Source organism: Ranitomeya imitator, chromosome 1 (assembly GCF_032444005.1).
Source record: "Ranitomeya imitator isolate aRanImi1 chromosome 1, aRanImi1.pri, whole genome shotgun sequence".
Classification (NCBI taxonomy): Eukaryota; Metazoa; Chordata; class Amphibia; order Anura; family Dendrobatidae; genus Ranitomeya; species Ranitomeya imitator.
This window is the reverse complement of record NC_091282.1, coordinates 495,484,440-495,501,574: the sequence shown is the minus strand read 5'-3', so window position 1 is coordinate 495,501,574 and position 17,135 is coordinate 495,484,440. Positions and strand designations below refer to the sequence as shown.

The 17,135-nt window shown below is 45.5% G+C and overlaps 1 protein-coding gene across 1 annotated transcript in view; it reads right to left on the bottom strand.

Moving 5' to 3' along the window:
* Positions 1-1,200: 1,200 nt before the first annotated feature.
* LOC138676636 (perilipin-2-like) overlaps positions 1,201-17,135 on the bottom strand; it is a 54,349-nt gene continuing 38,414 nt past the window's right edge. The window contains exon 9 of the mRNA XM_069766132.1: positions 1,201-1,399. Coding sequence (XP_069622233.1) covers positions 1,283-1,399 — 117 coding nt within the window. The 3' untranslated portion in view covers positions 1,201-1,282. The remainder of the gene's footprint in view (positions 1,400-17,135) is intronic.

Genomic DNA, 17,135 nt, shown 5'->3' with positions numbered 1-17,135 from the left:
GTGAAATTGCAAAAAAAAGTGCAATCCCATACTTGTTTTTGTTTGGCTTTTTTTGCTAGGTTCACAAATGCTAAAACTGACCTGTCATTATGATTCTCCAGGTCATTACGATTTCATAGACACCAAACATGTCTAGGTTATTTTTTATCTAAGTGGTAAAAAAAAAAATCCAAACTTTGATAAAAAACAAAAAGAAAAAAAAAAATTGCACAATTTTCCGATACCCGTAGCGTCTCCGTTTTCCGTGATCTCGGGTTGGGTGAGGGCTTATTTTTTGCATGACGTTTTCAATGATACCACTATTTTGCAGATACGTTCTTTAGATCACCCATTATTGCATTGTAATACAATGTTGTGGCTCCAAAAAAACGTAATTTGATTTTTTTCGCGCTATGCCATTCAGCGATCAGGTTAATCCTTTTTTAATTTTATTGATAGATTAGGCGATTCTGAACGCAGCAATACCAAATATGTGTATGTTTGATTTTATTTTTACTGTTTTATTTTGCATGGGGCGAAAAGGGAGTGATTTGAACTTTTATATATATATTTTTTATATTTGTAAACACTTTTTTTTTACTTTTGGCATGCTTCAATTGCCTTCATAGGAGGCTAGAAGCTGGCACAACTCGATCGCCTCTGCTACATAGGAGCGATGCTCAGATCGTTCCTATGTAGTAGAATTACAGCGTTGCTATGGGCGCCGACCACAAGGTGGCGCTCAGGGCAATCTGGCATCAACAACCATAGAGGTCTTCAGGAGACCACTGGTTGTCAAGCCGACGCACTGATGACCCACGATCATGTGACGGGGGTCAGCAGTGCACGTATTTCCGGCCCGATGGCAGGAAGCGCTTGTTAATTAGTTAATAGGCGCGGGCGGATCACAATTCCGCCCACGCCTAGTGCGGGCACATGTCAGCTGTTGAAAACAGCTGACATGTCGCTGCTTTGAGGTGGGCTCACCGCCAGAGCCCACCACAAAGCGGGGGTACTTTCTTCGGACGCACTATTCCGTCCGACGTCAGTAAGGGGTTAATGTATTTTGCAGCTTTGTTTTATCAATGTGGTTACTCACTGTTAACTGTTAAGGCAACATTGAGGCTGAGGTAGAGAAATTGCTCTATACAATATATTTTAGAGAAAATTACATTAAGTTCTGAACTACACAAACTTTCCTATAAAGAATTTTGATTGTAGTTTAATTTCAGCACGACTTTAATGACAGCTTCCAGTGTCAGCAATAGGACAAAACAGATTACAAAGGGAAATGTATTTTAACTTATTCTTGGTTTATTACACGGCCATTAGCTTGGGAGAAATCTTGCATTTCCTCTTCAACCACATCAAGGTTATCATCAGTTTCTGAAGCAAAGTCATTGATGCTGAAGTCAGGTACCTAGAAGAGGAAAGTAGATTTTACTTTTGACAGATACATCCAGCAGAAGCAGTGATAATCCCATACTTATCGTTACGATTACTATTCATATACTGGTGTATAATAAAGGAAGACCCGTGAAAGGATACATTGGGGGGGACTGAATACAAAATTAAAAATGCATCAAGTGTATATATAACCACAAACTCACAGCACACCTTTTAAATTCACCCTTAAAAAAGGGATAACCTTACGCTCCCATTACCATTCAGTCTGGATCAGCATTTCCATCTTGGTCACAAAAGCAGTTAAGTAACTTTTAGCAAAGAATGACTTTTCAAACAAAGTACCAGTGCACAAAAGTGGCCAATTCATAAAAGAGAATATCCAGCAATTTATATAAAAAAACAAAAATCCCTATGCACTAAGAAGCATGTATCCCCTAAATAAGTACCTGTTGTACCCAGCACCACTCTTCACTGACGCAGACAATTCCTGCTCGCGGTTCAGCTGCCTTTGCGGATGTCATGTCAGCAGACCAGCAGCTTCTCTGCTTCATTGACAGGGTGGCACTTCTGATGACATTTTGATTGACAGTTTGATTTCCCCTGCTTAACTCAGGGAGCTGACTGTCACAAAATGACATTGTTAGTCATGCCCTGCCAACAGGACAGTGACAGCTTTTCCACCCTGCTAACAGCTGTCTCATTGGAAGGAGTGATCGTGACCACTCTGTGCCAGCGAAGACCAGCGCCGGGCACAACAGGCAGGTGGCAAGTATCTGCCTATTTAAAAAAGGTTAAAATAAAGTGTTTTTGCATTTAAAAAAAGGGGGGGGGGGGTTATTCCATCTTCAAGATCCTATGCAAATATGTAGGTGTAATTTTAGCAAATATCTCCAATTAGAAATGTAGCATGAACAGGACCTTGGGTATCTATGGTTACAACCACTAGCAGCACAGATAGCCAAGGCCCTGCAAATGAGGAAAGACTGAATAGAAAAAAAAAAAAAGTTGTAACTGGCAGTATACACTAATATTACTACACACTGGGATGATTTTGGAGATGAGGATACCCCTTTAATTACACCTTGGCACCTGCATCTACACCACTTCCCCCTTAGGTTGACAGCTCTGGCTTTGTAGAGCCAAAGAAGGGTGCAGAGAGAAATGGGAGAGCAAGCAGGTGGGAATGGGTATATACATATTTAGCCAAACCATGACACACCATGCACCCGGATTGAGTAGTAATTCTCTGCTGATAAGAGTCCCTTTAAATTGACTGACCAATTTTTTTATCTTTTTTTTTTTTTTTTTGGGGGGGGGAAGGCAGGGGTTGTCATGCTTAAGACATGAGTGTTGTTCCTCTGTTAACCCTCTTAACATGCTGACAATCCGTTTAGACCAGTGGCATACTCCTGTGCAATGCCTTGAGGGAGGAAAGGGGAAAAAAGTTTCAAACTTTAGCACCTGTACTTTGTTTGATCAATTCGGTTCTGACAGTCCCTTTAAAGTATAGGTACTGTCACATTAAGCGACGCTGCAGCGATATAGGCAACGATGCCGATCGCTGCAGCGTCGCTGTTTCGTCGCTGTGTGGACGCTGGAGAGCTGTCACACCCAGCTCTTTAGCAACCAACGATGCCGAAGTCCCCTGGTAACCAGGGTAAACATCGGGTTACTAAGCGCAGGGCCGTGCTTAGTAACCCGATGTTTACCCTGGTTACCATTGTAAATGTAAAAAAAACAAACAGTACATACTTACATTCCGTTGTCTGTCCCCTTGCCGTCAGCTTCACTGCACTGTCTCAGCACCGGCCGGCCGTAAAGCAGAGCGGTGACGTCACTGCTGTGCTTTACGGCCGGCCGGCGCTCACAGTCAGTGCGGGAAGCTGACGGCGAGGGGACAAACACCGGAATGTAAGTATGTACCAGTGAAGACATCGCTGAATCGGCGTCACACATGCCGATTCAGCAATGTCTGCGGGAGATCCAGCGACGAAATAAAGTTCTGGCCTTTCTACTCCGACCAACGATGTCACAGCAGGATCCAGATCGCTGCTGCGTGTCAAACACAACGATATCGCTATCCAGGACGCTGCAACGTCACGGATCGCTAGCGATATCGTTGTTAAGTCGCTCAGTGTGAAGGTACCTTTAGTCTCTAACACTGGTTTACATTGAGCACTGAATCCATGAATAACCTGCTTAGCCTATTACAACACAACACATTGAATACACTTTATGAACTGTTACAGCCTCAAGTGTTTTGTCTATACTAGGTTGTGAAATGTAAGTAATTGGATTGAGGAGGGAATCTTTGGTGGGATAAGGGAGGGGAAAATAGCTCCGCACCAGCAGATACTGAGTCTTAAGACCAGCGTCGGACTGGAGCACCTTGGGCCCACCAGAGAAAATCATTCTTGGGGCCCACTATGTAGCTACATAGAAATAGATACAAGACCACCAATTGTGCGGTAAAAAGCGCTAATATCAGGGTATAATATAAGGTAGTTCACGTCTTAATAATGTAGCAAGGGTTGGGGTAGCCCCCTCACAGAATATAATGTAGCCCCCTCATAAAATATAATGCAGTCCCCTCTCATAGACTATAATGCAGCACCCCACAAAATATAATGCAACCCTCTCAGGTATGACACAGTCCCCACCATAGAATATAATGTAGCACCCCCATAGGGTATAATGCAGCCCCCCCTCATATAGTATAATGCCACGCAGCACAGAATATAATGTAGTCCCCTGAGAGAATGCAGTTCCACCACAGAATATAATGCAGCCCCCCCATAGAGTATACTGTAGCCCCTTCATATAGTATGATGTAGCCCCCATAATATTATGTAGTCCCCTGAGAGAATAATGCAGCCCCACCACAGAATATAATGCAGCCCCCCATAGAGTATACTGTAACCCCTCATATAGTATGATGTAGCCCCCATAATATAATGTAGTACCTTGAGTATAATGCAGTCCCCCCACAGAATATAATGTAGCCCCCCAGGGCCGGATTTAGAGTTTCTGCTGCCCTTGTCACTTTTAGCACTGCCTCCCCTTTTGGTGAGTATGACACTATCGGCAGTGACTTTGGCAAAAATCGCTGATGTGAAAGTCGCCTTTTGCAGCTGATCGGGCAGTTTTTCTGCATCTGCCGTGTAACGGATCACTTATGGCAACACTGCGTTCGGCCTCAGTCATTCTCTATGGGATTTGCGGCACTTGCCGTGATCTGGCAAATGTGGTACCATACCTCCCAACTTTTGAAGAAGGGAAGGAGGTATAAAGTTTGCGGCGCGCGTAGTGCGCCGCGGCAAATTTTAGGCCACGCCTCTGACTAGACCCATTTCACAACTAGTCACACCCATATCCACGTCCCAACCGCAGCCATTTAGCACTGCTGATCACACTGTTTTATATACAATAATTATAAACAAAAAAATATGGCCACACAGTGCTCCATACTGTATAATGACCGCACATGATGCTCAATACTGTATATCGGCCACCACACATGATGCTCCATAGTGTATAACGGCCACACAGTTCTCCATACTGTATAATAACCACAAATGATGCTCAATACTGTATAACGGCCGCACATGATGCTCCATACTGTATAATGATCCCACATAATGCTCCATACTGTATAATGACCACACATGATGCTCAATACTGTATAATGACCACACATGATGCTCCATACTGTATAATGATCCCACATAATGCTCCATACTGTATAATGACCACACATGATGCTCCATACTGTATAACGGCCACACATGATGCTCCATACTGTATAATGACCACACATGATGCTCCATACTGTATAATGATCCCACATAATGCTCCATACTGTATAATGACCACAAATGATGCTCCATACTGTATAACGGCCGCACATGATGCTCCATACTGTATAATGATCCCACATAATGCTCCATACTGTATAATGACCACACATGATGCTCCATACTGTATAACGGCCGCACATGATGCTCCATACTGTATAATGATCCCACATAATGCTCAATACTGTATAATGGCCACACATAATGCTCAATACTGTATAATGACCACAAATGATGCTCCATACTGTATAACGGCCACACATGATGCTCCATACTGTATAATGACCACAAATGATGCTCCATACTGTATAACGGCCACACATGATGCTCCATACTGTATAACGGCCACACATGATGCTCCATACTGTATAATAGCCACACATGATGCTCCATACTGTATAATGGTCACACATGGTGCTCCATACTGTATAATGGCTACACATGATGCTCCATACTGTATAATGATCCCACATAATGCTCAATACTGTATAATGACCACAAATGATGCTCAATACTGTATAACGGCCACACATGATGCTCCATACTGTATAATGGCCACACATGATGCTCCATACTGTATAACGGCCACACATGATGCTCCATACTGTATAATGACCCCCCTCCTGTATGCATGGCTCATCTCCCTCCTATCCCATATACATAGCTCATATTACCCCTCCTGTATGCATGGCTTATATCCCCCCCTGCATGGCTCATATTCCCCCCTGCATGGCTCATATTCCCCCCCTGCATGGCTCATATTCCCCCCCTGCATGGCTCATATTCCCCTCTGCATGGCTCATATTCCCCCCTGCATGGCTCATATCCCCCCCTGCATGGCTCATATCCCCCCCTGCATGGCTCATATCCCCCCTGCATGGCTCATATTCCCCCCTGCATGGCTTATATCCCCCCCGCATGGCTCATATTCCCCCCCTGCATGGCTCATATTCACCCCTGCATGGCTTATATCCCCCCCTGCATGGCTTATACCCCCCCCTGCATGGCTCATATCCCCCCCTGCATGGCTCATATCCCCCCTGCATGGCTCATATCCCCCCCCCTGCATGGCTCATATCCCCCCCTGCATGGCTCATATCCCCCCCTGTATGCAGGCTTATCTCTCTGCTCCTGCTCGGCGCGCCAGCTTATGTCCTCCTTCATTCCCCCCCGTTCCCCCGTCCCTCATACTCACCTGTCTTCCCACTGCACGGCCGTGCCGACATCCCTCGCGCTCTGTCCCGACTCCAGGCGGCGGCGCCGGCGCAGCACCTTCTTCCTGCTTGAGCGGTCATGTGACACCGTTCATTAAGATCATGAATATGCGCATATTCATGATCTTAATGAGCGGTGTCACGTGACCGCTCGTGCAGTGCAGACGCCGAGACCATCGCTGGAGCAGGCAGGGTGAGTATTCAAGGCGAGTGTCAGGGCCCACCGGAGGATCCTCCGGTTCCCCGGTGGGCCAGTCCGAGCCTGCTTAAGACCCAGCAATCACATGAGCATTGTGACTGCACAAGAACTCAATGTACAGCAATCAGGGAAGCAGAGACTGTAATAAAGCAACTCTACGGGGAGTCACGCAGCCCTCTTTCTGCAGGGTTTTGCACAAGCAGCTTACTCTGCATTGACACTTTAGAACAGGGGTGGGGAAACTTTTTTCTGCCAATAACTTAAATATTAGCCAACTATACACGGGACCTGAGGTACCCAGCACATGGGGGGTACACAGGACCTGAGGTACACAGCAAATGGGGGCACACGGGGCCTGAGGTACACAGCACATGGGTGTATGTATGTGTACAGCACATGTTTATAATGTATGTGTGATGTGTGAGGTGTAGTGTATGCATGTGTTATGAATGTGTGATGAGTGCATATTTGCCCAGTGTTGTGTATGTACTCTCCTGTGTCCTCGCGCCCCGATATAATCGATACCTGCAGTTGTGCCCTGTGCAGCAGAGCTCTGTTTGTCTCCTGCCCCTTACACTGCAGGTAGGACTGCAGGCGGCTCCCCCCTACTTTCTGCATGCTGTGCTTACCCTGTGCTCACACACTGCAGCCACAGGAGGATGCGACCCTGGGCTCTGAAACTGTGTGTACATGGGTGGTCTCCACATCGCTGGGCGCTCAGCAGTGACAGGTACACCCCCTGTGGATGGAGCTGAAGCAGCGGCTCCAGTCGAGGGTGGTTCCTGTGCACAGAGTCTCCCTGGTGCAGGCTCGCTGACAATGTAGAAGGAGATGCATCATCAGCGTTACCTCCAAACAATCTGCTGCCGAAACTTCTGCACCTCTCCATTATAATCCCCCACTGTCTGTGACCCCACTACCCACCCGGATTACAACTTGTCCCTCACCTGCCTGGAGCTGCTCTGCAGGATTCTCCCCACTGGGCAGTGATGGAAAGAGCACGTGGGACACAAAACCGGGCGCACTGAAGAATTAACCCCTCTGACCTTAGACATACTATCCCGTCGAGGTGACCTGGGCCTGTCTGACCTTCGACGGTATAGTACGTCATACCGGCCGGGTGTCAGTTGATTATCACAGCTGACATCTGGTATTATGTGCCAGGAGCGGTCACGGACCGCTCCTGGCACTTTAGCCCCCAAAACACTGCAATCAAACAGGATCGCAGTGTTCCGGTGGCATAGGGAAGCATCGCGCAGGGAGGGAGCTCCTTGTGTGCTTCCCTGAGACCATCAGAACAATGCGATGTGATCGTGTTGTTCCGAGGATCTCCTCCGATCTCCTCCCTGCAGGCCCCCAGATCCCAGATGGCCGCGGGGGCCTTCCGGTTCCTGCAGGGAGGTGGCTTGTCAGTCGGAGGGAGGTGGCTTGTCAGTGCCTGCTAAAAGCAGGTGCCGGGCAAGCCTCCTGCACTGCCTGTCAGATTGCTGATCTGTCAGTGCTGTGCAAAGTGTCAGATCAGCTATCTGACAATATATAGCGATGTCCCGCCCTAGGACAAAGTAAAAAAAAAAAAAATGTAAAAATATTTTGTAAAAAATTCCTAAATAAAGAAAAAAAAAAAGTATATATTGTTCCAATAAATAAATTTCTTTATGAAAAAACAAAAGTACACATATTTGGTATCCCCATGTCCGTAACAACCCGACCTATAAAACTGTTACACTAGTTAACCCCTTCAGTGAACACCATAAAAAAAAACGAAGCAAAAAACAATGCTTTATCATCATAACGTCGAACAAAAGTGGAATAACGCGTGATCAAAAAGACAGATATAAACATGGTACCGCTTAAAAAACGTCATCTTGTCCCGCAAAAAAATGAGCCACTATACAGCACCATCAGCAAAAATATTAAAGTTATAGCTCTCAGAATAAAGCAATGCAAAAACAATTATTTTTTTTCTAAATATAAGTTTTTATTGTATAAAAGCGCCAAAACATTGAAAAAAAATATATAAATGAGGTATCGCTGTAATCGTACTGACCTGAAGAAAAACTGCTTCATCAATTTCACCACACGCAGAACGGTATAAACTCGCGACCCAAAAGAAATTCATGAATTGCTGGTTTTTGTTAATTCTGCCTCCCCAAAAAATCTGAAGAAAAAGCGATAAAAAAAAAATATAGTTCTTACAGATAACGGTATTTCTCTGAGCCCATGACGGCACCACGGAGAGAGGGGATCCGCCCACCAAGGACAGGAAACCTACAGATAAAAAGGCGGTACATCTCTCCCGCATCAGTTGTTTACTAGAGCAAGATGGGAGCTGAAGAATAGAATCTAAGTTTATCATTACTTGAAGTCTTAATGAAGATACCGTGTGGGTATATATTTAGAATAGATATTATTAATGTGCACACCCATATGTGAAGGGAGGGAATGTACGGGTGCCGTCATGGGCTCAGAGAAATACCGTTATCGGTAAGAACTATATTTTTCTCTGACGACCATGACGGCACCACGGAGAGAATTGCAGAGAATGTACATTTAGTGAGGGGCCACCGCTTCCAGAACCCTTTTACCGAAGGTAAGGTCTGAAGATGAAATAAAGTCCAATCTATAGTGCTTATACAATGTAGATGGAAGAAGACCAGGTAGCAGCTACACATATCTGATCAATTGAAGCTCCAGCCTTCTCTGCTCAAGAGGTTGCTACTGCTCTCGTTGAGTGCGCTTTGATATTTCCCAGGACGGGTACCCCACTAGATGAGTATGACAGGCTGATGGTGTCCGTGATCCATCTTTCCAGAGTGCCCATGGAGGCTTTCTTCCCCTTCTGGGGACCCTGAAAGCATACAAAAAGAGCCATCCTCCCTACACTCTCTAGTGGCTTCTATGTAATGCATCAGGCATCTCCTTACATCCAATGTATGTAAGGACTCTTCCTCCTTGTTTTTGGTGTTAGGGCAAAAGGAGGGGAGAGATATCTCTTGTGTCCTATGAAATCGGGATGCTACTTTTGGGAGGTAGGCTGGGTCTGGTTTAAGCACAACCCTATCATCCAGGATTTGCTTAAAAGGGGGGTTAGCGGATAGAGCCTGTATGTCGCTGACTCTACGTGCAGAAGAGCGACCAACAAAGATGTTTTGAGGGATAACATTTTTAATGGAATTCAAGGGAAAAGAAAGCGGTCACTAGGGAGCGCTGTGAGGGTCATAGTTAAAATTGAAAGCAAAAGGTCCACCGCAGCTCCGTTAACCTTCTAGGAGGTTACAAAATGCAGTAAAGAATAGTAATAATGGTCCTAGGAGTGCTGGAAATGAGACCAAAACAAGGATTTTAGTGTTGAACCACAACGCGTTTCAACAGTTAAACTGTCTTCATCAGGTGGAAGTTTCATCTGATGAAGACGGTTTAACCGTTGAACCGTGTTGTGGTTCAACACTAAAATCCTTGTTTTGGTCTCATTTCCAGCGCTCCTAGGACCGTTGTTACTATTCTTTACAATATTTTTAATGGGGCATCCGCCAATGGTTCAAATGGAGGTTTAGTACGGGATTTCTGGACTAAATTTAAATCCCACTGAGGGGTGTTTTGCACAGGAAGAGGTCTCGATCTCCCAGTTGCTCTGATGAACCTTGAAACCCACCAATTTCCTGCCAAATCGTAGTTGAATAGAGCCCCCAATGCTGCTACATGGACTTTTAGGGTACTTGTGGCCAGACCAATTTCTAACCCTTTTTGTAGGAATTCTAGTATGGCATTAGGAGGGACTCCCTCACCTATTTTGGCGCCTGAGGATGATAGGAATTTTCTCCATACTTTCCCATACTGTCTGGTTGTAATTGGTTTTCTATTTTGTAGAAGGGTAGATACCAGCCTCGGAGAAAACCCCCTATTTTCTAATAGCTCCCTCTCAAATGCCAGGCTGTCAAGTGCAAACTTGCAACCTGTGGATGTTGAACTGGACCCTGGGAGAGGAGTTTTGGGAGGTCCGGGAGTACCATGGGATCGGAGACAGACATCCACATCATCATCCAAGAAAATCATGCCCTCTTCGGCCAGAACAGAACTATTAAAATTCCATGAGCTCTGTCATCCCGAATCTTCCTCAGAACTGCTGGAATTAGAGCTATTGGGGGAAAGGCATATACTAGTGGTCCCCAACCTTTCTGACCTTGAGAGCCACATTCAGCTAAGAGAGAGGGTCGCGAGCCACATTCAGCACTGAGAGAGGGTCGTGAGCCACATCCAGCTCCCACCCCCTTCAAAGTAGGGTTAACCAAAGCCCCCATTACGGGTATAATGATAACCGAAGCTTTTCCACAGAAATCACTCCAAAGCAGTAGACTGAGATCTAGAGGTTCCCACAATACCCCCATTCAGTAGTCTCCCAGCAAGGACTCCCAACACACTGTCACATCCAGCTTTGAGCACCTACTCTAACATGTAGTACCAACCTCCAGCGTACCATACCTAAAACATCTCAAAACCCCAAAGACCAGTAAATGTGCATTCAGATGGAGACACAAGTGTTTTGGTAGGGGCGCATGCGCCCTTGGAGGATGTGATGCGGCTCCTGCGTAGTGTCCTGGGGTCAGATTTGCGCACGCGCACGAGCTATCTGACTATGTGCGCAGGTGCTATGCAGCCCTGGTCTTATGACACTTGGATGGGCGTCGCTTCCGGGTGAGGGGCGTGGATGTTTATCACGCTCCTATGGCAGGACTCCGGACACACCGGTGAGAGCTTAAAACAATTATCTGGGACATATAAACACTAGTTTATTTGGCTACTGCATACTTCCCCTGACGAAGCCTCATTAAGGAGGCGATACGCGTGGGGTTAGGGTCCACTGTCTCTCCCCCTGGACACCTCAGCTTATCGGACATAGGTTGGTACAGGTTTGGGTTGGGGATATCTTGCCCTCACTGCTTAGGCTTTTTTTTTTTTTTTCCTTCATATGGGCAGGTGGGTGTTCATTATTTGGCACACTTGCCTGTGGGTTCTGCTGGATATATATCCCTTTTATAATAGGCTTGTATTCAGAGTCCTCATGAGCCATTAGGTAGGTGTTTACCAGCATACATGTCCATATAGGGTATATATTCCCTAAGGACATATTGATAGGCTGTATAATTATTGCTATGTATATACACATGTATTTATGTCCAGGTGGTTTACAGTGGTTCTATGTTTTTAATTGTTTTTATTGTCTATGCCAATAAAGTGTTTTTTGCATGTTCATATACCGGGTGGTGTGCAATTTTTGTAGCAGCGTCTTTCTTCTCCCTTCTTGTCATTTACTATGCTGCTACTTGCACCCCCCTTTTATGTGTATAGTTTATAGCTGTGCGCCAGTTCTTTTGGTATGTTTAGTATCTTGCATAACCTGACTTCTATAGCGGGTTTTCTTTTTTGGCAGCACGCACTCTATTAGGGGTCTTTAAATCAGTTAAATTATTATTGTTTACTGACGTATATATATTTTTTGTTTTATAGCTCTTTACTTGTGTTGGGTCCATCATGGACTGGGATGCACGTGAGGCGGCCTGGCGTGCGGAGTCAGCCAGTGTTTTTTCTTCCACGGAGAGCCATATACCGGGCTCAGAGTTTTCTATACTAACAGCTGAGCTTGCTTCAGCCCATAGATTAGGGATCAGACTGTGGTGGAATGTTCGGAGTTTGGAGGAGTACATGAAAGCTAATATTGTACCCCGGGGCCTTAGGGTTCCCATTTATCCCGCATGGGAGCCGTCTGTGGCTTTTCGTTCAACATGGGAACAGGGATTGTTACGTTGCTCCAATATTATCATGAACATGCTCCTAGAGCATGATAGGGAGTTGCTTGTGAGCACTAAAGGCCACATTAAGGAACTAGAGTCCAAGTTATCTAATTTTGACGACAAAACACAGGTCCAGCCCTTTAGGATGAGACTCAAAGATACCCTTGATAAATATGATCTGGATATCAGAGAGAAGAAGAGATCTAAGTTCTTTTGGGATCGGAAGGACTTTGATACTCAACAAGCCTTCCAATGGAAGCACCAGGGGAATCGAAGACAGGCCCCCCATATGTCTAGACAACCTGGGGCGGGGTCTGGGCCATCCAAGGGAGGTGGAGGAGGTCCTCATTCATCTGGTAGTGGGAGTGATTTTTTTATCATCGGCCGACAGCGAGCCCGACGGAGGACCAGAAGGGGCCGCAAGTGCCGCTCAGCCACCTCGACGGTTCACCAGGTTTGGAGGTCGCAAGATGCCGAAACGGCACAAATTCTTCCATTAATGGGACCATCATTGGAAGCTGTCATTCCATCACCTGGTTTACAGGAACCACCAGGTAAGTTACAGGTTATTAATTTATCTGAGTATCAACTCACCCCGGTGGAACTTTCAGTATTACAAAGGGGCTTGACGTTCTCCCCGGTACAGAAGGTGGATAAATTTACACTGGTTAAGGACCTGTATTTATTTTGTAGGCGCTTGGTTTTATAAGTTCTACACAATAGGCCACACGACAGGGATGGATTGGATCAGACGGACCGACAAGTACTCCAGGATTTGCTGCAACTATTACAGGAGGACTCCATCGATAGTGGTAAGGACCGGATTCCCCATAAAAATAAATCAACGGTGGCTCCCCCCTTTTCACTGGTACCGGCAATAAGGGTGTTTTTTGAGTTGGTAAAAAAAGATATTCTCCGACTACGCCCCTTTTCTGGCACGCCTAACAACCTTGGAGTAGAAGAAAAACATGCCATTACTAATTTGAAATCTGATCCTGCCTTCCTAATTAAGGAGGCTGATAAGGGGGGGAATGTGGTCCTATGGCCCCACACTTTATATCTGGAGGAGGCCCATCGCCAGTTGGACAATGTCCGATTTTACCGGAAGTTACCATCAGACCCTACAGGGGTGTTTTCAAGTAAGTTGAGGGGCCTTTTGGAAAGGGCTCCTGACTTGGGGATCATTAATGGCCAGGAATTTAATTTTATGTGGGTTGAACACCCAATCATTGCGACCTTTTACATGCTCCCCAAGGTGCATAAAGATCTTTGTAAGCCACCGGGCCGTCCAATTGTGGCCAGTATCGGCAGTCTATGCGAGAAAATCTGTATCTATGTCGACCACTTTCTGAAAACCTATGGTTAAGAAATTACCTTCCTTTATTTTAGACTCTTCATATTTCATCAAGAAGTGCCAGGATATTATATTACCTAGTAACACGTTGCTGGTTACTTGTGATGTAGAGTCCCTCTACTCAAACATCGATCACGAAGATGCGGTTAGGGCAGTCCTTTATTTTTTGGATCAGTCGGGGCATTCTGACAGAATGCACAACTCATTAATTGTGGATCTGATGGAATTTGTCCTCAAACATAATTATTTTACATTCGATAGGACATACTACCTTCAGACCTCCGGCGTGGCCATGGGGGCCAGATGTGCCCCGACCCTAGCCAACCTATTTTTGGGTTGGTGGGAGGCCACTGTGGTATATGTACTTGATGTATTCAAAGATAAGGTGCGTTATTGGATGCGCTTTATCGACGATGTGTTTTTTGTCTGGTCGGGGACAGAAGCTGAGTGTAGGGTATTTATGGATGGGTTGAACGAGAATCCATATAACATTTTTTTTACTTATTCAACATCTTCCTCCTCAGCTACCTTCTTGGATTTGGAAGTCATGATGGAGAATGATACTATTGTCACCAAGCTATATCGTAAACCCACGGCTACAAATAGTCTCCTGGACTTCAGAAGTTTCCATCCCCACCATACAAAGCGCGGAGTCCCTACCGGACAATTTCTCAGAACAAGGAGGAACTGCACACGCGATGACGACTTCAGATCAGAGGCCTTGACATTGACGTCCCGTTTTAAAAAAAGAAAGAAACTATCCGCAGAGATGTATTTCAATGGCATTTCAGAGGGCGAGGACACATACACAAGAGTCCTTGCTAAATACAGAACGCAAGGTACGGGACAATATGCCCAGATTCATTACAAACTATAATACACACTGGTCGCAATTGAGGGGTATCTTGTGTAGACATTGGGGCATTTTGGCTACTGATCTGAACACTTCTAACATTGTGGGTGAACAGCCCCTTTTGGTAGCTAGGAGAGCACCCAATTTGAGGGATCTCCTAGTCCAAAGTCACTATAGAAGACAGACTACCCGGTTGAATCGTGGAGTGAGGCTTAGGGGGGTCGTTCCCCTGTGGAGACTGTAACATTTGTCCCCACATGGGTCCAACCAGGGAAACCTTTCAAAACCCCATTGATGGATCTAGGCATAGACTTGGAGGTTACATCAATTGCAGGACTAGATGCGTCATTTATGCTCTCATCTGTCCTTGCAAGATGGTCTATGTGGGTCAGACCTCACAAGAGTTGCGACGGAGAATCCAAAAACACTTCTCCACAATCAATCTGGCAAGAAGTGACATGGAGAAGGGGAGAGCATTAACCCCGGTAGCGGCCCATTTCTTATCACATCACTCTGGCAGTACATTGAAGACACGGATAGTGGGATTGGAGAAAATTACAATGTCAGAGAGGGGGGGATCCCCCAAAAACCGGTTACTTCAAGTAGAGTCTCGGTGGATTTTTAATCTCGGATCTGTCACCCCTACAGGTCTGAATGAAGAGTTACTGTTCACCGGCTTCCTTGGTTGAATATGTGGACTGTTGGACTACACTCTCCCTATTGGAACTGGAGCAATTATGGACCATTCTGTGGGACCCAGGCTCAATATGGGAAGAGCAGTATGGATGAATGCTGTTCTTGGATCTTGCTCCATTGGAGGAACATTGGAATCTGGGACTATCCAGTATTTTCTATTTGTATATGGGTCCTATATTTGGTACGGTCTCATAATTTTGGGTTTTTGTGTGGAACACTTGGATCTATATCAGCTGTGGATCTATGGGGATATCCCTTATATTAGGTGGCTCATGGGGTAGGTAGGATATTTGGGAGTCCAATGGTTCTTGGCCCCTATGTGATGGATTCGGCCTGACATCTATTGCGGACCTTGGGGGGTATTCCATTTAATCAGCTTGGCTCATGGGGCAGGCAGGTCATTTGGGGCCTCTTACCGTTCCCCGTCGGGGATCTTGTTCTGGTGGGGCTTTTGGAGAATATTTATATTCTAAAGGGATAGGTTACCCCCTACTGTATCATATGGACCAATTGTGTCCTCTATATTTATTTTTCCTTTTCTGCTGTTGATACTTCTAAATCATCCTTTTGTGTTATGATTTGTTACAATAAATGAATTGACTTATGATGTTGGTTGTTAGTTTATTGTTTGATTGGTGCGGGATGTTTGGGGGATATAGCTCCTTGGTGCACATGTACAGTGGGGCAAAAAAGTATTTAGTCAGTCAGCAATAGTGCAAGTTCCACCACTTAAAAAGATGAGAGGCGTCTGTAATTTACATCATAGGTAGACCTCAACTATGGGAGACAAACTGAGAAAAAAAAATCCAGAAAATCACATTGTCTGTTTTTTAACATTTTATTTGCATATTATGGTGGAAAATAAGTATTTGGTCAGAAACAAACAATCAAGATTTCTGGCTCTCACAGACCTGTAACTTCTTCTTTAAGAGTCTCCTCTTTCCTCCACTCATTACCTGTAGTAATGGCACCTGTTTAAACTTGTTATCAGTATAAAAAGACACCTGTGCACACCCTCAAACAGTCTGACTCCAAACTCCACTATGGTGAAGACCAAAGAGCTGTCAAAGGACACCAGAAACAAAATTGTAGCCCTGCACCAGGCTGGGAAGACTGAATCTGCAATAGCCAACCAGCTTGGAGTGAAGAAATCAACAGTGGGAGCAATAATTAGAAAATGGAAGACATACAAGACCACTGATAATCTCCCTCGATCTGGGGCTCCATATGTATTTTGCTACCCTCTTGACCTATGTTTACATCACTCCTTAACAGATTTTTTTTTTTTCTCTCCTGTTTTCCTGCCCTTTTCTCCCCCTGCCTATCCTCCCCTGGCCTCCATTTGCCTTTTTTTTCTGTTTGGCTCTATGTGTACACAGTTTGCTTCAACCCCCGAACTGTGGCTGTCCGGGATTATTTCCCGGACATGCGCAGAACGGTGGTTTTCTATATTGTGTTTGATATCGTTGTGCTCCTGTAGTCCAGTTGCGGACGCGCGCTGGTTCAGGCTGCTCTCCTTATGTACGTGGCCTCTAGTATTAATTTGCGCGGTCATAGTTTGGTGGTGACCACTTTTTAGTCCTGAGGGGGCGCATTGTGCTCTTGTCAGATGTGGTATAGTGTGCGCCCTGGGTGATCATGATGATTGATCTGTGTATGCGCACTGTCTCTTGGAGACACAAGTGTTTTGGTAGGGGCACATGCGCCCTTGGAGGATGTGGTGCGGCTCCTGCGTAGTGTCCTGGGGTCAGATTTGCGCACGCGCACGAGCTATCTGACTATGTGCGCAG